The sequence below is a fragment of the Acipenser ruthenus genome, chromosome 3, assembly GCF_902713425.1.
Source record: "Acipenser ruthenus chromosome 3, fAciRut3.2 maternal haplotype, whole genome shotgun sequence".
NCBI classification, from domain to species: domain Eukaryota; kingdom Metazoa; phylum Chordata; class Actinopteri; order Acipenseriformes; family Acipenseridae; genus Acipenser; species Acipenser ruthenus.
The window spans coordinates 101,265,659-101,288,627 of record NC_081191.1 but is presented as its reverse complement, the minus strand read 5'-3'; the positions used below and the strand labels follow the sequence as shown (position 1 = coordinate 101,288,627).

The following is a 22,969-nucleotide window of genomic DNA, read 5'->3' as shown; positions in this document are numbered from 1 at the left end:
TATTTAGCCTTTTCTTAATGCCGCATTTATACTAACCTGTAGATCCTGATGGGGGTTGTCAATTAGTGTTAATATGCTCTTTAGCAACATTTAGTGAATGGATTTGATGATAAACAAAGGCTATGTTTACAACAAAAATAGAGGTAGCATGCAATAGTAGCACTATTCCTGAAAAAATCCACTTGACGCTGTCTTTTTTCAAATTGGTATGGGTTTACAACAAACTTCTGTGTTGAACCCCAGTGTGTGTTATTTTATTGTAATTAAGGGGGAGGGGGGCTGTGTTAATATTTCAGATGTCATGCATCATTAGAACAGTACGCTTGTGCTATTTGTTTTGATGTTGTGGGATTGAAAAAGCAGCACAGGAGTTGAACAATAGCTTATGTTAAATCAAGGCTAAGGCTGTGTGTGGATTTCTTTTATATAGGCTATACATTTCTACATTTCTTTGCTTTTCCTTCTCTCACAGGCAGCCATTTGGGGACTGCTGGCAGTGCAAAAACTTCTTCTGGCAGCTCAGTCCAATCTCCCCAGGAATTTCTGAGCTTCACAGAATCTGATCTGCGAAATGACAGCTACACACATTCACAGCAGTCGTCATACACAAGAGGCCTATCTAAAGGAGATGCAGCGGGTCTTGAAGGGGGTCTAAACGCTTTTAGTTCTTTAATGGCCCTCCCATCCGTCGCCTCTGGGGCTGCTCAGGCTAAAAACTATGAGAACTCTCACGGAGACTTCAGCAGCTCGGCCAGCCAGGCTTCAGCAGGATATAAGCGATCCCAGCCCACTTCGGGCAGCGTGGAGGAAGACAATGTGAAGGGAAAGAAGCGCAAGGGAAATAGAAGCAAATACGGACCTGGAAGACCCAGAGGAAATAAGGCTCAGGAGGCTGTTTCTTCTGCCTCGCCAGCCTCTTCTGTGGCATCAACTGCAGGCAGCGTGAATGGCGGCAACTATAACAATAATGGCAGCAATAACATTAACATTGTCCAGAAATCTCCAACGTTGCTCAGGAATGGAAGTTTTCACAATGTGAGCGTTAGCTCATCTCCTGCTGCCACAGGTAGGGCTCCCTGTCTCTGATTGGGAGGTTGGAAGGGCATGGTTCCATTCATCAACCCTTTTTTTTTGTTTGCTTTAAGGTTAATTTATTGATGATCAAAGTCTACTGCAGTATACATGCTTTCGTGTGGCTGTAGACTAAACCCTCTCCATATTTTACACATGTAGAGAAAGGCCTATTTTGTTTTGTTCTACAGTAGCACATTTTATTTATTTTAAATTGTATTACTTCATTAATAAAATAAACTTTGGTTTGTTTTTAAAACAAAACAGAAAATGTGAATGTCAACGTAAGAATTTTAAATATATATTGTATACGGCTTACTAGCTTATTTTCTGACCTTCTATTGACTTTTATTAAAATAGCTTAATCTGTGAAGGCTGGTGTGATTGTAGACCCTCTGTGCACATTGAGTGAAATTTGAGCTGTCCATCAATGGTTCAAGACAGCTTGGTTGTAATCGGTTTTTTTTTTTAGTTTAGAAGAAAACAAAAAAACACTGCCCAAGCTAAGCTCTCCCTCTGATCCCAGTCCAGGCTTGCAAAAGTATTAAGGGAGGCTTGACTCAATGGTGCTCCAAATTTTAGCCCACCCTGCAACAGTAAACAAAGGATAAAAGCAAAATTGCTCCCAATTAATCTCAAGTGGCACAGAAACTTGGTTACTAAGTTAGTGAATTCCTTCCACTCTTGTGTGAGCCAGAAAAAAAAAAAATTCCTTTTCAGAAATTGATGACAGTTTTTTTTTTTTTTAAATGTAGGTTTGGGAGGGTGGTCTTCAAGTTTGGCTTTTAATTTTGAATTTAAGCCATTGAGTGAAAAAGCGTGAGCATAATAGAGTGGCTTTAATACAGTAATCCCAAAGTTTATGAAGCCAAGCAGATCCTTCCTGTATTCAATACAAATAACCACAATATACTGACTCTTGTAATTTGCATTTAGTAATAATATTTTGTAGCTTTTATTATAACAGCATGAAAAAAAAAATTAGGTCAGACACCCAGTCTGTTTGTATTTGAGAAGCTACAATCTTGTTTGGGGGTGCGACAGGATTTCCCCCAAAAAACTTTTTATTTTTCATTAACAGTTTTTTAAAACACAAACCTAAAATATACCAGAGTTTAAATTTACAGTAAGACTGGGATTCTGGAAAATACATCATTCCACGTCCCCACGTGTTGCTACAGCTGTTTAAATAATGTACCTGTAATTTCTCTTTTCATTGTTAACATCCTGACAACTTTTTACACGTATAACTTTTTAAAGTGACTTTTCAAAATGTTTGCTGTAGAGCACTTGGGTTTGAGATCTGTTCTTTAAATCACTGCTTTAAAACAGACTTTAAAGTTATAAGTGTAATAAATTGTCAGGATGTTAACAATGAAAACAAAAGTTACAGGTCCATTATTTAAACAGTTTTAGCCACACGTGGGGACGTGTAACACTGCATCTTTCTGAACCCATTTAGTTACTCTTCCATTCAACTGCAGAAGGATGCGAGGCCCTACAAGATGGGTGTCATCTTTAACACCAGTATTCACACAAGATATAGGATTTACCCGAATTCCTACAGATGCAAACGAATCATAAGAAATAATAATTTCAGAATAGAAGTAGGTCTAATTGGTAAACAGAAAACAATGTAAATGAATACGTCAGTCACACCTACCTGTGTTTGTTGAAGAGTGTGAATATTTAGCTTTAGCTAATGTTTAGCAATAATGGACTGCACAGCCCGTTTATTTCAGCATCTAAAATGTCACCTTTTGATGAATTTCACTTGTATCATGCATCCTCAGAGAGGCAATTATTTTAAGCAAATAACCATCTCCAATAACTATCTTATTCTAGTTTGCTGTTTTTTTTTGTTTTTTTTCTTGGTTTTTTTTGTTTTTTTTAAAGGGTTTTATTCTGGGTAGTGGGGAATTGTTTTTGTTAATGGAGAATTCTGTCATGTGTTCTAGTGATTAGTCCTAGAAACAGTTATCCAAAGAAGAGCTTGTTGTCCACAGCTTGCCTTGCAGCAGCTTGTTCAGTGGACACAGGATGGTGGGGACCGGATACTGTTTCTGCAGGAAAGGTGACCTGCTTTCTGATTCCTGCATAAGGAGGCAATTGAGCAAAACTTTGCATTGCTGCTGTTGAAATTCTGTTCATGTTTGTACACGTACCCAGCCCTCATATTTAAAAAGATTATCCTAATCCTGATTCATTTAGAAAAACAAAAGAATGAAATTGGCCAGATAAATTAAATTGTTACATAGCCTGTTTACCCATGGCTGCCACAGATACCTGCTTTATTGCTTTGTGTCAAAAATACTTGACACTAGATTAATTTAATTCATATGCTCACCATATTATTCTGAATGTTTTTGTAGTAGTATATGAATACAGAGCTGTTGCATGTGTCCTCCTGCTGAGGACAAATCATTGATTAGAATGCTGGTGTTCCATTTTCATTTGAGAAAAGAGTCATGCGCAATCAGAAAACTGCAGCAAAACAGTTTTTAACTGGATTGCATTTTATTGCTGCCAGTTTTATGCCTTGTTGATTTGAAACCTGAGCAATTGTATTTTTTGAAAAACCAATGTTTTTGTTTTACATAAATAAACACATGCACTTGATTAACAAACAGTATTTGGTCTATTGATAGGGTAGGGATTGTGTAATATTTAGAACAGTAATACAGGTTATCTGTTTTTTGCTTAAATACTGTATATTGGAGATGGACTCTGGGATACACTTTCAGTTGCAGGTGATTGGTTCACACAGTTTTAAGTGGAGCACTTTTGTGCATCTATGTTCCAAGTTTTTGGAATATTATGCTAACCTGATACTGTAGTTGTGCATACAGTAGGTCAGACTTTTAGGAGTATATTTTGTTTCCAGCTAGGTTTGTGCATTCTCAGTAGATGAAGTGTCTTATAATTTGCAGAACTGACTGTAACTCATCCTATAGGCTACCCATGGTGTGGAGCTTGAGACTAGTGGGAAAGACATTCATAACTTACTACACTACTTGCATTTCAAACCACAGAAGCCTTTGTACAGTTTGTGGCTAGAAATGTACTGTGACAAGACAAAGTTTAATGTATGTAGAAAATGTATTGATAATATTAGCATTGTCAACATTTATATTGATGAAAAGTCAGTCCTTGGATATGAACTAGGCAATTTAACCCTTGTCAAAGTTGTTCTTTTCAAAATACTTTGTTATATTAATAACCTTATTTTGATCCGAGAGATGTGCTGTTAAGTGAATATGCAGGTTTGACCTGAAGTTGTTCTTAATCTAGTTTGGAATAGCTACATGCATTTGATTTGATTGCTGCTTTCAGATGTTAAGGCCCTATTGATTGAGCAGCTGAAACCCTTGTAACTGCTTGATCACAGTATTGGATTGGATAACCCTTTTAAAAAACAAGCTACATATGGAAAGGCAGTACACTGCTTCTCTAATTGTTAACCTTTTAAAGGCTGCACAGAACATGGCACTTGGGACCGTATTAACAAAGCTTTAACGTTCTGTTTTGATAATGTTTCATGTTAATGAATCTTTTTCTAGGCTGTTTAAACCACAGTCTTGAATTAAAATGTGTATTTTTTATTAAGATTCAGTAAGCCTAAAGCCTGTATCTAAAGGAAGAACTTAATAGTACAGTACAATAGGAATACTTTTGGTTATTATTGCATATGGAGTACAGTAGGCATCACATGAATATGAATGGAGTCTGTCATGTATACTTGAAGATGCTTAATCTAATTATATGGAAGAACGCAATGAATTGCCAAATTTAAACCGTTTTCAGGGTATTTTCTTCCCTAGTTTTAATGAGACCTGTGGTTCATGAGGAGCAAAGAACATTGAATCCACACTTACAATCCTGTTTTAAACTGGAACAGCAATAAGAGTTTGTGTTTCATGAAACATTTCCCCGGAAAAATAAACACCAGCACGAGAAAGTAGCAGGACCATGTCTATTTGGCTCACTATTCGAGTGGCCTGCAGTAGCCATCATTTAGATTTAGAGGAGGAGGAAGCCTGTGTCCACCCAGTTCTGCTGTACATGTAGTTATAACTATCTTTGATATAGTGCACATAAGACTACTATAAACTACAGTATGGAAGCATGTAGTAAACCAATTAACATTTATTTTCCATGTTTCTCAACATTAGTAAAATTTGCTTAAGACTCAAGGGTCTGTCTAAAGGTGGTCTTTACATTACATACACTACCGGTCAAAAGTTTTAGAACACCCCCATTTTTCCAGTTTTTATTGACATTTAAGCAGTTCAAGTCCAGTGAATAACCTGAAATGGTACAAAGGTAAGCGGTAAACTGCCAGAGGTTAAAAAAAAAAGTGTAGGTTACCAAAAACTGAAAAATAATGTACATTTCAGAGTTATACAAAAAGGCCTTTTTCAGGGAACAAGTAATGGGTTAACAAGTAATGGGTTGCTGTTCTGCAGCAATGGAAGTAAATTAAGCCTTGAAAGTTGATGCTAACAATTCCTACAGGTGTCCCAACTTTTGTTGATTACTTACAAATCCTTTGTCTGTATAAAAGCAGTGTTGGAACAGACTGTGTTACTACTCCCTCTTAAGCATTATTTGGACAGTACTGCAGAAAGTAGTATATTGCTCTCATAATGGCGAGAAAAAGGCAATTAACAAAGGAAGACAGACAGACCATTATAACCCTTAAAAGTGTAGGTCTTTCCTTTAGAGAAATTGCAAAGAAAGCCAAGGTGTCAGTGAGTACAGTTTCCTACACCATCAAAAGGCACTTGGAAACTGGAGGAAACTCTGACAGGAAGAGGTCTGGCAGACCCAAAGCCACAACAGAATCAGAAGACAAGTTTCTGAGAGTCAACAGCTTGCGTGATAGGCGGCTCACAGGACAACAGCTTCAAGCACAGCTTAACACTGGTCGAAGTAAGCAAGTCTCAGTTTCAACTGTGAAGAGAAGACTTCGAGCTGCAGGTTTGACAGGTCAAGTGGCAGTAAGAAAGCCATTGCTAAGATGGCAAAATAAGAAAAAGAGGCTTGCCTGGGCCATGAAGCAGTGGACTACTGAAGACTGGAAGAAGGTCTTATGGACCGATGAATCAAAATTTGAAATCTTCGGTTCATCACGCAGGGTTTTTGTATGCCGTCGAGTAGGCGAAAGGATGGTTCCTCGGTGTGTGACACCAACTGTCAAACATGGAGGAGGAAGCGTGATGGTCTGGGGCTCTTTTGCTGGATCCAGAGTCGGCGACTTGCACAGAGTGAGTGGCACCCTGAACCAAAACTGCTACCACAGCATTTTGCATCGCCATGCAATACCCTGTGGTATACGCCTAGTTGGTCAGGGGTTCATCCTACAGCAAGATAATGACCCAAAACATACCTCCAGGCTATGTCAGAACTACCTTAGAAGAAAAGAACAAGACGGGAGGCTTCAAATCATGGAATGGCCAGCACAGTCTCCAGACTTAAACCCCATCGAGCTGGTTTGGAATGAACTGGACAGAAGGGTGAAAGCAAAGCAACCTACAAGTGCAGCACATTTGTGGGAACTTCTGCAACAGTGTTGGGAAGAACTTTCCGAACAATATTTGATTTCCATTGTAGAAAGAATGCCACAAGTGTGTTTGGCTGTTATATCTGCAAAAGGTGGCTACTTTGAGTCAAAAATTTAGATTAAATTTTGTTAAACAAAACGATTCCATGATTTCTTTTTTATCTTCAATTGTTTATTTGTTCTATGCTTTAATTTCAGAGTACATTGAGACATTAAACTGCGTAAATTTCAATAAAAACTGGAAAAATGGAGGTGTTCTAAAACTTTTGACCGGTAGTGTACTTTCGTCTTGATGAGTAAACTAAAAATCATATATTCTTTTCACCAGTTATTCTGATGATGATAATTATCGGTTGAAGGTGGTGATATTTTAGGCTACGTTGCTGTTTAATAACTGAATGCATTGAGGTGCAACGTATTGAGATTTAATGAGACTTGGGATACACGGTCTACTGTATTGTTGTCGTGAATAGGATTTCAAATTTAAATAAATCCGCGATTTAATCCGTTCCTGTATTTCTTTCAGGTCCTTTTGCTGGTAATGACACTCCAGTATCCTTGCCAAATGCCGTACTGGGCTCACACTGCAGTACCCCTCTCTCCAGTTCCCAGTTACCTCAGCAGTCTGCTGTCCATTTGCAGCACACGGTTCAATCTCTGCCACCACCTACTACTGCCTCCGTTCCAAACCTGGTGTGTGCAACTCAGGTGAGTGGTGTGCGTTTGTAGGCTTTCCAGAGAATCGGAATCATGTTATGGACGTCATTTAATATCCATTTTACAAAGTCAAATTTGGTGTGGGGGTGACGACATAAAAAGCTAAAATACTGTCTGCTTGCCATTTTGTAGTGAGTTCAGGAGCTGCTCTTCAGTTCTTGGTGCTTACCGTAGATATGTGTAACATACACTAGATTTGTTCAACTAGCGCCACCTTGTGATGTTTTGTTTTGCTGGCTGTGCACTAGATTGTGGCGTTGTTTACTGTTAAAGACACTTTCGCCTATCCTACTTTACAAATGCCAGAGAACCGAAGAGACAAAAATAAATTAGTAATCGTAAAAAAAACCTTATGTTTTCAAAATGTAAGTGAACAGTAAAAAATGAATAAAAACAAGAACATGTAATTTGTTGCTGCTACTTCATTAACTTTTGGTTCCTTCAAAATGTGTTGTAAGATTTCTACATGACAAATATGAGAAATAGTTAAGTGCTGTACTTTTAATAATGCTTAGCACCCAAACTAAAGTTATTGTTGTGGATCAAATGAAATACTTATAGAAGCTTATTTAATATGTTTATTTAATTTACAAAGCATTTATGCATGGTAGTGAAAGATGCTGGAGGTCTGGAGCTTGATGTCCTTCCTGTTTTTCACCTCCCTGAGTAGTAAATTAAGTTTATTTATGCTTACCCAAAACACATAAATATTTTCAAAAATATATATTCTTTCCAAAGCAGGGACCCACTTTTGTGTTTTAGTCATTCATTTTTTTCCCCACAGACCACTATCGGCATAGGATGAAAAATGTTTTACTGCAATCTATCCTTGCTGTGGATTTGTTATTAAGACTATTGTCCTGGGCTCTTGAAAATGGCAGTAAACTATTTGGGGCAAACTTTCATTGTAACTATAAATGGCAGTGTGTGGTTCCGTTTTTATCAGGGATTCATTTAAGTAGATACATAAATGTATAGTGTGGTGTAAGGGGCACATTTGCTGTGTGGTGAGTAGTAGATGATTATGATGTAGATGAGAACACTTTACTCAGGGTTTCATTTTGTCTGTGAAATTTGTTTGTAGTTTTCTTGGCTAAAAACCCTGTTTAATTTTACATCCTGGTCTTTGACTTTATAAGTCATTTAAATTAAAATTGACATTACAAAAAGTGGATTTTTTTTATTAAGAGATTCAATATTTGTCTTCTCCTTTTTTGTTTCCCATTTCTAAATTCCTGATAAGTTGTTCTAATAATAATACACATGATAGTGTGATAATGATATTGGACTTGTGTGCTTATTGGTAATTGTGTGTTTAATGATTTGGGGGTAGGATTAAAAGCATTGATAAGTCCTTCAAATTATTGAACCGTCTTCTGGGTGTACTGTGTATTTGAAAGTATACTGTAGGAACACTTTCTAGGTTAATGACTTTGACCCGTGTACTGTTCTGCAACTTGTTAAGATGGTGTTTAGGTGGGGTGGCACGAGACACGGCATATTGTTTTAAGTAGTCCTTTTCAGTTGAACTAAAGGTTGGATTAATTTAACTTTTAGCTCACAAAAAGGGTTTATGAAAATCCATTCATGAAATAAACAGTGCATGTTGATTTTTGTTGTGTTTTAAGTTTTATTTTAATTCCTCATTGATGATGTATTAATCATCAATCAGGGGCAGCAGTGTGGAGTAGTGGTTAGGGCTCAGGACCGGAGGGTTGTGGGTTCAATCCCAGGTGGGGGACGCTGCTGCTGTACCCTTGAGCAAGGTACTTTACCTAGATTGCTCCAGTAAAAACCCAGCTGTATAAATGGGTAACATTTATGTAAAAATAATCTTATATCTTGTAACAATTGTAAGTCGCCCTGGATAAGGGCATCTGCTAAGAAATAAATAATAATAAAATAATAATAATCAAATCCAAAATAAAAATGTCCACTCTGTTTTATTGCAGGAATTTACACTTTCCTTAAATGCTAGCCAGCTGAAGAGCTTGTACAGTATGAGTGTGGACTGGTTCTTGCAGCTTTTGAGAAAAAACAAACTTGTATGTTCATATTTGGTTTACATTCGTTAGCTAGATCTTTCCCTTCATTCATACTCACTGTAGTAATAAAGGAATACTTCTGCACTGGGTGCGCAGACCTCGTTTTCAGAATAGTTTAGCTACTGTGGCTGTAGTGGTGAACCACTTGACAAGGATTTCACAACATTTAGTGTCAACATGTATACTAAAAGGGAATGTGGTTTTCCTGCTCCTGTATCATGCTTGTGTTTTTCCTTCTGGAACTCAAAGGAATTTACAGCTACAGGGGAAAAAAGTATTTCTGAGCATGTGACTTAATTGGATGAACAAAGGAAGCACAGTTGCAAGAAATTCAGTCTTTATTCCAGTTAACATTTACTCTGTTCCTGGCTTGATTAAAAAAAGGGACTTCCTATATAGTAAGACGGCAACACTGGGAAGGCTTTTGCCTGATTTTTTGCATCGTTGCATGCTGAGATAGGCACTTCTTTCTCTCTGTTTTGCAGAAAATGTTTTCTGGCACAGAGCTGAAGCTGATTTAGATTGGCTTATCTTGTGCTGCTGTAGCAACCATCAGTCTCCAGGCAACTGGGGCACATTGACCTCTTCATTGAACTGTGTAGCACTACTTCAGTTTAGTTGCCTAAGAGGATAGTTATGGTGCTGGTTGTGGAAGGCCACACTGTCACATGTGAGATGCGATCATCTCCGGATCTTTTATGTAATATGTCTGCTCAGACTTAAACTCCCTGGTATATTATGAAGCAGTTAATGCAACACAGGATTTTGGACTATTTGTAGATACAGTATTTTTATTTTATTTTGTGACTATCAAGCCTGTTCATTACATTTGAATTTTAGAGTGGCACATTCTAACTGAATTCGCAGTCTGTAAGCACTTACTATCTCGGTTTTTAAACATTCACAGTATAGGGAGAGGGTGCCGCCAGAGTGGACAGTCGCACAGAGCAGGAGTGATTGGAATGTATGTTGCAGACTGGTCAGGTATCAACCTGATCATGAGAATTAGGGAAAAACTAAGCAATCTTTTGTATGTCTGCCAATATATTGTCAGTATTTTGTGCAAGGTACATTATTACCATCCTCCAGTATATTAAAGATCTGTATTGCATGCAAGGACCGGCTCAGCAGCACTGTACTTACTGCTGGCCACCAGGTATGTTTGAATGTTTGCACAGTAGTTACTCTAGCTGTCTCACACTAACTAAACTGTCTTGCCAAAAAAAAAAAAAATCAACATGCAAAAGTACTGTATGATTTTCCCATAGCTGCTGCTAAAAGGGGGAGTGGGAGGGGGGTGCATTCTGTCCTTTTGGGCAAAGTAGCGAAACCCACTAGCAGCAACTAACTGCTTGATAAGTTCCTTTATTTTACATGTACCGGTAAACCTGAAATAGAATGTGTACAGTGTATCATTCCTTGTTGTTGGCACATAGGGCTTCCACCAGGGTTAATTGAGTGACTTTAGACATGGCCTGCTTATGTACCAGATAGCAGTTTAAATTATATTCGGAGGGTATGCCATTCATTTTTCATTGTTTCCCATGGTAATTGCAACTCTGTTCGCTGCTTTGGATCTGAATTGTTGCATTAGAACTTTGATATGTAGGCTTTGTAGAGTGAAATACTATTAACTGGGGGCACCTCTCTTTTTTCAGCATGTTATGGGAGGCGGGGTTTGTTTCAATTAGTGATGAAGAGAATGCACCTAGCCATGAGCAGCTGCCACATTGCAGTTGATGTGTGTGTGTGTGTGTGTGTGTGTAGATTTTGCAGCTTGGATTTCAGAAACCCCCACAAACTGGTTAAGAGGTTGTTGGCGCAGAACAATATTTTTTTATATCTTCTAAAACTATTGTATTGTAGCGTGGTATTTATTTGTTTATTTTATTGTCAGAAATTTGTTTATTTAGCAGACTCCTTTATCCAAGGCGACTTACAGAGACTCGGGTGTGTGAACTATGCATCAGCTGCAGAGTCACTTACAATTACGTCTCACCCGAAAGATGGCGCACAAGGAGGTTAAGTGACCTTGCTCAGGGTCACACAATGGCTGAGGTGGGATTTGAACCGGGGACCTCCTGATTACAAGCCCTTTTCTTTAAGCACTGGATCACACAGCCATCCTTCTGACATGGCAAGTTAACATGACACATTTTGTAGAATTTTCTTTAATTCTCAGTGCTGATTTTCCATTTTTTTTTCTTTTTTTTAGTTGTGGGAGTTGAGGAGTATTTGTACTTGATACACAAGAAAAAAAGGATCATTTGCATCTAGCTGTTCAATTCTAGTTTATATATATATATATATATATATATATATATAATATATTACACACACACACACACACACACACATACACACACTCTTCGTTTAATATATATAAATATATACACAATATATACACACACATGGAGGAAAGTACAGTCATGATGTACCACAATTAGACCCCTACCCCATCTTATATGCAACCTCTACCATGGGCATTTCAGCATTAGCCTAAACAATAGTTTTGAATATGTTAAGTTTGTGGCATTGAATAATGTGGAATGATGCAATTGAACCTGACAGCTTCAACAGTCAGCCTGCTCATGGGACCTGAAAGTCGTTCACACTTGGTTTCATCTCATCGCACGCTGTGTTTGAAAACCCTGCTGGTAGAGGGTGGGGAGGGGGTTGGAGTTCAGAAAGAAGTGGGGCCTGTTGTCAGGAGACCCCTGCCATTGCATGCATAACATGTAAGGGACTGGCCTGTTTGAAAACATACAACACTAATCTTTGAGTTTAAAATGAAGTAGAATTATTTCTGTAAAACTTTATGAATTTTTTTTTTTTAATGTCCACACAAATAAAAATAACCCACTACTGTTCAGGTCTGGGTTAGAGTTCTAATGCCTTAAAAATAATAATAATAAATAAATAAGGCCCTTTCTATGAACACACTGAACACACAAACAAACCAGAAAATTTTATCTCTAAGGAAGTCATCCAGGTTATCTTGGTCATTTTGCCTGATAAACCTGAAGCATCTTTGTATTCAAGTGCTCCATCACACACAGACACAGACACACACTCTCACACACACACACACACACACAGAGTGTAACTAGAGCATTTTTAAAACTGAATAATGTTGCTGGACTTATAAACACATTAACTGATTTAAAATCTCTTATGTAACCTTTTGAATTTTAAATGACTTGGATCTTATCAAAGTACAGGTAGCATTGTATAGGCATAATAAGTAGTAACCTTCCCTTACTACTTTTGAAGTACACCAGTACTGTATGGCTAGTAGCATTGATTTTGAAATCTACATTATGAAAATGTTGTGTGGCATGTCTCTTCCCCCACCTCAAAAGAAGAGAAAGTAGAACTGGTGAGGTTGATTCTGAAAGGCAGCTATGCATTTTTAATAAGCCTCAGCAACATCCTTTTTATACTACCTATAAAATGTAAAGTTAATTACATAACCTTTAAATAATGCAGTGGTCACTCACTCACTTACTTCACTGTAAGATAAAGGCTGTTTGGCTTGAGTGCGCCTTCAAACCTACCCCCACTCCCTCCTGTCCCCTGAAAAACTGCTCCAGCCTTGACCATCTCCAGCTGTCAAAGCAACTCCATTAATGAAGCTTTTCCTCCTGGGAGCACTGCAGGGTATGTGATGTCATTGGGAATGCTATAGATTAATCTTGCGTCAGGGTCGCACAACTGAGGGCACCAAAGGCTCTAGTTACACTGTGTGTGTGTGTGTTAGAGCACTTGAATACTTGTGGGGGAGATTGGATCTTAGCAGCACCTGATTCCATTAATTTGTAAATCAATGTTCTGTCTACAACCAGGAAACACTTAAGGAGTGGGTATTTCTTTATTTGTTTATTTATTTATGTATATATTATTTTGGGGGGTGGCTTTACAGCAGTCCTTTGAGTTGAGAGGGTTCAGCATGTCAGTCACTCGCCCTTGCTACCCCTCTGGCTTTGCCTTACTTTGTTTATTGCTTACCTGTTATTCATGACGGCAGAATTAAGAAAGGAAATTCAATAACCCACAAGCTTTACTGCCTGTTATGGGACTAGCATTTGAGCTCTCAAAATTTGTTGTGCTTGAGTTTTAGAATTTGTTTTTATTCCAAATTCTAGTCCTTTGTGTATAGGAGAACCACAGAGTGCTACAAGATTTCACAAACCTAGCTAATTTATTCATTTAAAATTATGAATGTATTACTAATGTATTTTTAACACAAAAAACAAAACCAAAAAAACTTGAGTAAAATAAACCTGGTACCACATTAAATTACTTAAGGAAATTAGAGGAACATAAGCAGCAGAATGTGCGCTTATTTATTTCAGACAAGGTTTCCTTTGCATGGTATTTATTTGATGGTCCTTTATAAATTCTGTTGTATGAACTAATACGCACATGGTCGTTTTTGCCACCAAAAACATTTCAAGCAGTGTTTTAATATTTGTCCCAGCATTGTTGTTGTAAAACATAGTCTGTCTGGTGTACTGTACTGTAGATTTATAATTAACCTGATTGGGCTGTTAGCTGCAGTAAACACTGCCCCTGCAGGTTGTGGTGTACAAAAAATGGTCTGACCAGTTGCTAACAAAACTAATATAAATAATAGTAGTAGAACATCTCAATTTAAATTGGCTCGCTAGTTTGTACAGGATTAGTGGAAGTTTATAAAAAAAAGCAGCCTCCTTTCCTTTTGATGTGACAGAAAGGTGCACACAATGGGGAGGGAAGGAGAATGCCACCCAGAGTTTGTTGACACCACTGCCAGATGGTGTGTGCTGTTTCGGTATGCGCACTGTTCTGTGTTTTTTGAGTGGTGGTAAGTGTGTGTGTGTGGGTGTAGCATTTTATTCTAACATTAGTAGTTGTTTTGTGAACTTCTGTGAAATTTCTCGGCTCTTTGTTTGGCCCCTATGTTTTTCAGTGTTAGAAGATTCAGCTGCATAGTATGTACAGTAGAAGGCCAAGTTCACCACCACTGTTTATGGCACCCAATATGAAGTTCACTAGGGTACCATGTGCAGTAAATGAGTTGACTTTGTAAGCTTAGGAGACCAGTTTTGTGTTCGGATGCAATAAAACGCCATTATTAGCATTCATTAGCATATGTCAATAGCAGTGCTCTCTTTGCATGTGCCCTTTTGTAAATAAACTTAAACAAGGACGATCATGAACCATTTGCAAAGCTCTTTTTTTTAAGATTTTTTTTTTGTTTGTTTGTTTTACATAAAACAAAAAACATTATTGAGAAACTTGTGTGTTCCCAGTTAAACTTTTGGTTTTAAGACAGACTTCTGAATCGGTTGTTATTTTGTTATTTGTATGTACAGATCTGCACACATTGCACTGTGATGATACCAGACAGGATTTGGAATTATTCTTTGTAATCTACCTCTGCTTGCTTACACATTGTTACCAGATGCTATAGCCAGGACTTCGGCAGGCTAATAACGTATAATGAAAGTTACATATTCTTCGAAAGAGCAAAAGTAAACACAGCCATGGGAAGGCATTTTTATTGCATTGGATTATGTAAGAATTTGGCCAGTGTTTGCTGCTTGATCTGTTGAAGAGTTCATTTTCACTTGTTTGGCTCAGGGCCTAGCAGAGGCCTTCAGAATTGTGGTTAGCACCATGAATGAACACAAACTTTTAGACAGACTCTCCAGTAAGTAGGGCTGGCTGGTTGCCAAACTTGCAGCTCCTTGGACAGGGTCATGGTGTAGCCATGATTTGTCAAGCCCTGCATTATATAAAAATGCATACTTGTGATGCCTGTTTGCTTCCCAAAAAGACTTGTCTGACTTCCAATGCTGTCAGTGAAGGAAGTAACAGTATAGTGTGAAGGCTTTACTAATGCTTGGGCTCAGCAAAAGGAAATGTGGCTCTAAGTAGTTAAACTGCAGTGCTGGAAGTCAGACCTTTTTAACCCCTACATACAGCCTGTGATGTAAAAGAGCCAGGCATTTGTGAGACATCTGTTGTCTACCTCCCCTGATTTTGGAAATGGTTTAGTAAGGTTAAATAATTAATGGGATAACCACATGGTCAGCATACTGCTAAGTCTATTGAAGGGGCTTCCACCTGAATTGCAAAGGTTGCAAACAAACTGATAAGCTCAGTACTCCTAGCAATGTTTTTTTGTTTACGACTGTAAGTCGCCCTGGATAAGGGCATCTGCTAAGAAATAAATAATAATAATAATAATGCAGCATCTAGAAGATTTCTTAACATTATTTGTATTACTCTGTTTTTATCCCTGTTATGCGAATCTTGTATTTGTACCTGCTAAATTACAACTATTTTTTCGGTTTTTGAAGATATTTTAAAAAAATCGGTTTTTGTATACTACATCAATAAAACCATAATTTCTGTGTAAATGTTTAATTTCTCAAAGTGAATTCATGAGTTCAAGTTATTTATGTATTTATTTTAGGCCAATACATTACCTGGATCTTCATTAAACCTCGCTCCGTCTCACATGTTTGGAAACCGCCTAAATCCAAACTCTGCAATGGCAGCACTAATAGCTCAGTCTGAGAACAATCCATCAGGTAAGGGGCACTGCTTTTTCTGTTCTATGATACAATATTTGTATATTTTTATAACCACACGCACAATGAAACAGGGAAATTCTCTGTACAGTATGTGCTACATTGAAAATGCAAGCTTTGCAACTGTTAAACGGGATAATAAACAAGCTATATATACTAAATATAAACTATATACTAAACATAAACTATAAATCAGTCAATTCAACAATTAAAACACAGTCTACTTGTTTGTTTATGTGTTTACTTTTATATATTGTAATTTCAGAAATGTGTGCAATTGCAGGATTATGTATTTTCTACAGTGGCTCGTTGAGGCCATCGAAAAAAGAAATATTCTTTGTCGATCATAAGACTTTGTCTCCGTATCTTGATTTACTACCGTTCCATTTTCCTGACCATAATGGATAAGAAATTATCTTTTTCTTTTATGGCCTCAACGAGCTGCTGTAATTTTCACCTAAAAGAAAACAACAAAGCACCTATATTTGTGTGTAAAAATTGTTGCAATTATTTATTTATTTTTTTAAATATGCGGTTCTGACTTTTTTTTCTTCCCGTGTTTTTAAATCATATATGCAATATATGAATAATGACTTAAGGATTTGTTAATGGGTATTAACTAGGGATGTCTGTGTGGAAGAAGAGGAAGGGTTTTAGCAGTATAGAATGAATCAGTTATGCCGGTGGCCTCAAAGGGAGGTCAGGAGGTCATGTGACTCACAAATGGGGGGGGGGGGGACAACTCCTTTTAAAGGGGCCAGATTGGGAATTTTGTTCTCCTCCAGTGCTGCTGCAAATATGCTTCCTTTTTAGGCTGACTTAAAACATGACCTAGAGCAGCTTTTGTTTCTCTTGTGCAAAATAAGTAAGTAAATACTATTAGAAAATAACTTTCACTCATCATAGGTAATACATGCTTTGTTTTTTAGTAGCTGTGAATCTGTGAGGCATATGTGAGCTCCTGAACTTTTAGGGTCAGTGAAATAATCGGTCCGGACCCTTACATGAATTGCACATGGTCTGCCAGACTGCTGTGATGGGAAGTGTGCATTGTGAATAGCCTTGGGCTGGAAAGTGTTAAAAGGCACAGCGTTTTGGATTGGCTGTGACGGGGCATACAAATCCGCTATCCACAGATGTGATTCATTACTTTCACCGTAGAAATTAAAAGTGGCTGTTGGGAGGCTGAGGGCAGGGCTTGAGAAGATGCAAACCACACTTTGTCTCAAAGAAGGAAAAGAGGTTGAAGAACAGGAACATAATACATGGCTAAGTCTGGTATGCCCACAGACAGCATGCACTGATGGCAGGATGCAGCTCATCAGTGCTAAAGTGGGAACATGTTTTAGGTCTTTAACCTGCCTAGCAACTGGAGCGCATAACGATGTTCGATCTTCTGAGTTTAAACAGTAATCTGGTTGGAGCCTCTGTATCTACTCCGTTATATTTACATTTCAGATCAAGAACTAGGAGACAATAGTCGTAACCTTGCTGGCAGGGGCAGCTCGCCAAGAGGAAGTATCTCTCCACGGTAAGCACTATTTACATTCCAAGCTGCAGGCAAAGGAAATGTTTGAGGGTTTTTTTTTTTTTTAAACTCTTATCTCTTATCAACAAAGTATACATTTGTTGTTGCTGTAAAGAATTAAGTTGATATGTTTCATGTTGAGGCATTACCATTGCGGAATGTGTGTGTGTTTTTCTTTCTTTTTTTTTTGATATGTTTATTGCTATGTATTTTCTGAAAGTCTAATGTTTTTTTATTGTAGTATACTCTACAAAAACATTCTTCTGATTTGATGTTCAGAGAATAAAAAAGGCAATTTAGAAAGCAAATAAGAATATAAAGAGAAGTATTTTGGAAACAAAAAAAATAATTTCTGTGTTAAATCTGGAGAAACTAAAAAAAAAAAAAAGTATCAGTAATATTATTTTGATTAATGACATTACGGCAGTTCTGTCAGCACTGTAATTACAAGCAATGTGTGTAATTGGTTTTAGTATTGATGAAGTGTTCGTTGCTGAACATTCATAATATAGATCAAGGATCTGTCTAAACATTCAAGATTTACAATGCCAAATTATCCAGGATTATGAAATGTAGCCCTATTGTATTGCCTTTTTGATTCATGCACACAACAAAATGACATGAGCACAAAAGCACAGTGTTTCCACCCTCCATTTAATACAAAAATTCCAATCTTTTCAACAGCTCCCCAGTAAGTGGCTTACAGATCCGCTATGATCAGTCAAGCAGCAGTGGCTTTGAGAATCTGCCCCCAGTTGCAACTAGCATCGAGCAATTGTTAGAGAGACAATGTAGTGAAGGACAGCGATTTCTACTTGAACAAGGTGCTCCTGGAGATAGTAAGTACTGTTTTCTTGGGATTATCACAAATTGTGTGTACTACAGTGTTTTATTGATTTTATACAAGCTTTTCAGTGAACACTGGTTACTGTTTAATACCTATACATTTGAGCATGATTTCCATACCATGTGCAGTTATAAACATTTGCTTACTGTCTGTCAAATGTGTTTTTTTTTTTATAAATATATGCATACAAATACTAGAACCCTAATATGATTCTTTTTTCATTGCTCCTCGGGGCTAGTTGCCAAACTGCCTATTTGCTTTAAACAAGTCAACATTCTGTTTTATTTTATTTTATTTTATTTTATTTTATGTATTTAGCATAAAAACAAAATCTTTGGGATTTGACCAGATGGAAGTACACATGTAGTGTGGGTCAATGGCAAGCCCTGTGGTTATATTCAATAAATGGCATAAAACTACTTTCTGAAAAAAATAAAACACACACTCAAGGAATACAATCTCAGGATTTTAACATATTGGTTTACCACATCATTTTTCTGTTATGTGTAATTTATTTATTTATTTATTTTTAAACTGTATCTTGGTGTGTGTTTTCTGTATTCAGGTTTACTTAAATACATTGTATCCAGCATTCTATATCAGATGCATTTATTGTGTATTCTAGGTGTTATGCAAGTATGAATGGGGCAGATTAAGGGAGTAGGACCAGTCTTGTAATTTAAAAAAAAGAGTGAAATGAATTAATTTAAAAATAAATTCAAAAGCAACAGTAATTAAGAATTGTTTTTTTAAAGGTTTTTGTATCAGCTTGGTCGGCCTTTTTGTTGTTTGTTGTTCAAATATGTTAGGTCTGTTCTTAAAATAGGCTATGGTGTGTCAACAGATTTGTAAAGCTCCGTGTGCTTGTCTGGTATCACTGTGCTGATTCAGACAAACCACCACACAAGTTAAAAACAGATTTGTTAACAACTGCTGAAAATGAGTATACATTGTTATGTGTATGCCTTTCTCTCTATAGATACATTTTCAATAAGAATTTCCATTCTTTTTCGAAAAGAAAAAAAAGAATATTAAATCAGTTATTTCAGTGATGTAGCTAATGTTATCTTGATATGGGTTGTACTTCATAAATGTAAAAGCACGCATCTAAATAAAAATATGAAACATTTTCAGGAATACATAAAAAGAGAGAAACAAACCACAGCACTCTCTAATCAAGTACATATTTTTACCTTTTCAACAATGTATGTAATTTCATGAATTAGTAATTACTTTAATTGAATTAATGAATTAATTAAATCCTTTAAATTTAATGCATTTCATTTCTTCTTTCTTAGTCTTGGGAATGCTGAAATCTCTTCATCAGCTTCAGATGGAGAACCGTCGCTTGGAAGAGCAGATCAGAACTCTGACAGCAAAGAAAGAGCGCCTGCAGCTCCTGAGTGCACAGCTCTCTGTTCCTTTCCCCAGCAGCGCGCCCAACCCCAGCGCCTCTTCTCAGTTGCAGGTCTTTGCTGCACAGCCTGGTAAGCATGTTCTTGGGACACACCCACTGCATCACATGGTTACAAAGGGGTTTGAAGTGACTTCAGTGTTCCGTTGGCTGATTTCGTGTTTAGTAAAGCTGAAAACATTTAGAAATACATTTATTTTTGCTTTGCTTTTTTTGTCCGCACACAAGCTTATCATCCTGAGACAGTTTTGCTTTTTTTTTTTTTTTTTTTTTTTTTTTTTTTTTAGGTATTCTTTTGGTTATGGTTTAAATGTGTTGAAATTTGAATTTAATTATTAATATTGTTTATTTGTTTTTATTTACCATCACAGATCTATTGAACACAAATACGAGCCCACATCTAAGCAACAGATTTTTACCTGACAATTCTCTTTCTTTACCAGCTCAGGTAATTCCTTACCTCTTAACTTTTTTTCGTTCTTTCTTTGTGTGTGTGTTCCTTCCAGGTATCTGTGTGAACTTGCCAGACTTGCAATACAGATTTTAAGTAGTTAATGTTGTCATTTTGTCTTTTTTTATAAACCAGTTAGTATCCTCTACTTTAAAAAAAAAAAAAGAAAAAAAAAAACACACTATTGGATTCCCCAACATATGGTAATTGATTGTAAATAGGAGCAGCTGGGTTAACACAAAGGTGCTGACTAGGGTTTCATCAGTTTAAAGTGTTCACTGTTTTCTTTGTTCTAGGATGTGACCTCCAGTGGACAGAGCACCAGCAGTTCGTCAACACTATCTACCCCACCCCCTGCTGGGCAGAGTCCTCCCCAGCAAGGGTCAGGGGTCGCTGGAGTTCAGCAGGTCAACAGTGTGACAGTGGGGGCACTGGCCAGTGGTATGCAAACTATGACCTCTACAATTCCAGCAATGCAGGGAGTGAGTGGATTGATGGGGACTATGCATGGAAACCAACTGGCGATCAATGGGATAGTAGGGGCTTTAAGTGGAGTAATCCAGACCCCTGCATCAGTAGCACAGAACCACAGCCCCCTCTCCCACACAGCTGTGCCCCCCAATGTGTCTCTCTCACTGCCTACCACTCTTAACAGGTGCTTATTATTTCAAATTATTAATAACAATAATATGTCTTCTGCTATTGTAGATAGATGTAGGATTTCTGCTTTACAGCTTAAGGAAATCTCTGTTGTCCTTTGAAAGGTTCTGTGCATTATTATGTCTTGGTTTTTTAAATGATTGTTTGATTTTTATTTTTTTTTCTTAAGTTTTATTCTAAAGCAAATCAAGTTTAAAATAAGTAAATAAATAAATTCAGTCCTTGATATGCAAAGAAATACACTCATCTCTTACCAAATACAATAAAAAGTTTGGAAATTCATTTAGTTGATATGTGGATGTTTCCTTTGTTTTTTGCCTCACTTGCCATGGATTTGCAGTACTGCCCCAGCTAAATCTAGGTGAGCATTGTGTATGTTGGCATTATCAGTTTTATTGTTATATGAAGAAAGATCTGAGCTGTAGTGTGTAGGGGGCCTTTTTTCTTTCCAATTCATGTGGCCAATTCATGTCTTGTGTGAGAACTGTGTGCCTCGCTGGAAATTATTGAACAGTGAGGTGTTGCTTTTTTCATAAACAGTCTTTGTTTTTCAGTGCTCCTGGACTGGGTATACTCTCTGGCCAGCAGAGACAGCTCTTACTTCACCAACAGCAGCTTCAGCAGCTACTCTCATCCCAGCAGCCTACTCCGGTAAGAGACAACCCCTTTATTAATATGTTACCACTTTCACATACAAATGCTGTTACTGAGCCGTCTCCGAGACGTTTAAAAAGTATTTAAAATACCCATTCACGCAGCACGAAATTGCGCAATATATGCTGCTATAATACCATCGTAACCCTTTCACAAAGCCAAAGGGATCATGTGAGTACAACTTTCAAACCTGTCAGTCAGCAGATTGTTTTCATGACAACGGAAACAAAACAAGCTACTTAAAAAAAAAAAAAAAAAAAAAAGGAATGTTATATATCAATTTCTTATCTTTTAATGAATGGAGCTGGAGAACTGTAGTGTACTGTAAACTTCCCTGTGCTCGCTTTGTCCTCTTATTAATATATATATATGTACACATGTGGAAAATTGAAATGAAAATATTTGTGGGGACTTTATTATTATTTTCATTCAACCGTCTAATACCAACTGCAGCGTATTCAAATTTATAGGCTTATAATAGTATGTATGTATGTATGTGTGTATATATGTATGTATATATATATACATACATACATACATACATGCATACATACATACATACATACATACATACATACACACACTACCGGTCAAAAGTTTTAGAACACCTCCATTTTTCCAGTTTTTATTGAAATTTACGCAGTTTAATGTCTCAATGTACTCTGAAATTAAAGCATAGAATAAATAAACAATTGGAGATAAAAAAGAAATCATGGAATCGTTTTGTTTAACAAAATTTAATCTAAATTTTTGACTCATCAAAGTAGCCACCTTTTGCAGATATAACAGCCAAACACACTTGTGGCATTCTTTCTACAATGGAAATCAAATATTGTTAGGAAAGTTCTTCCCAACACTGTTGCAGAAGTTCCCACAAATGTGTTGCACTTGTAGGTTGCTTTGCTTTCACCCTTCTGTCCAGTTCATCCCAAACCAGCTCGATGGGGTTTAAGTCTGGAGACTGTGCTGGCCATTCCATGATTTGAAGCCTCCCGTCTTGTTCTTTTCTTCAAAGGTAGTTCTGACATAGCCTGGAGGTATGTTTTGGGTCATTATCTTGCTGTAGGATGAACCCCTGACCAACTGGGCGTATACCAGAGGGTATTGCATGGCGCTGCAAAATGCTGTGGTAGCAGTTTTGGTTCAGGGTGCCACTCACTCTGTGCAAGTCGCCGACTCTGGATCCAGCAAAAGAGCCCCAGACCATCACGCTTCCTCCTCCATGTTTGACAGTTGGTGTCACACACCGAGGAACCATCCTTTCGCCTACACGACGGCGTACAAAAACCCTGCGTGATGAACCGAAGATTTCAAATTTTGATTCATCGGTCCATAAGACCTTCTTCCAGTCTTCAGTAGTCCACTGGCGGTGCTTTATGGCCCAGGCAAGCCTCTTTTTCTTATTTTGCCATCTTAGCAATGGCTTTCTTACTGCCAC

At 37.4% G+C, this 22,969-nt stretch overlaps 1 protein-coding gene across 13 annotated transcripts in view; it reads left to right on the top strand.

Moving 5' to 3' along the window:
- LOC117394870 (protein AF-10-like) overlaps positions 1 to 22,969 on the top strand; it is a 59,481-nt gene that overhangs the window by 29,455 nt on the left and 7,057 nt on the right. For 10 of the 13 annotated variants that reach the window (XM_059019893.1, XM_059019900.1, XM_059019860.1 and 7 more), the window contains 10 exons: positions 473 to 1,066; positions 7,161 to 7,342; positions 15,860 to 15,977; positions 17,436 to 17,508; positions 18,190 to 18,344; positions 19,651 to 19,839; positions 20,138 to 20,214; positions 20,514 to 20,872; positions 21,218 to 21,238; positions 21,432 to 21,528. In XM_059019893.1, the coding sequence (XP_058875876.1) occupies positions 473 to 1,066; positions 7,161 to 7,342; positions 15,860 to 15,977; positions 17,436 to 17,508; positions 18,190 to 18,344; positions 19,651 to 19,839; positions 20,138 to 20,214; positions 20,514 to 20,872; positions 21,218 to 21,238; positions 21,432 to 21,528 (1,865 nt within the window). The remainder of the gene's footprint in view (positions 1 to 472; positions 1,067 to 7,160; positions 7,343 to 15,859; positions 15,978 to 17,435; positions 17,509 to 18,189; positions 18,345 to 19,650; positions 19,840 to 20,137; positions 20,215 to 20,513; positions 20,873 to 21,217; positions 21,239 to 21,431; positions 21,529 to 22,969) is intronic. The other 3 variants (XM_059019928.1, XM_059019875.1, XM_059019927.1) reach the window with 2 other exon arrangements.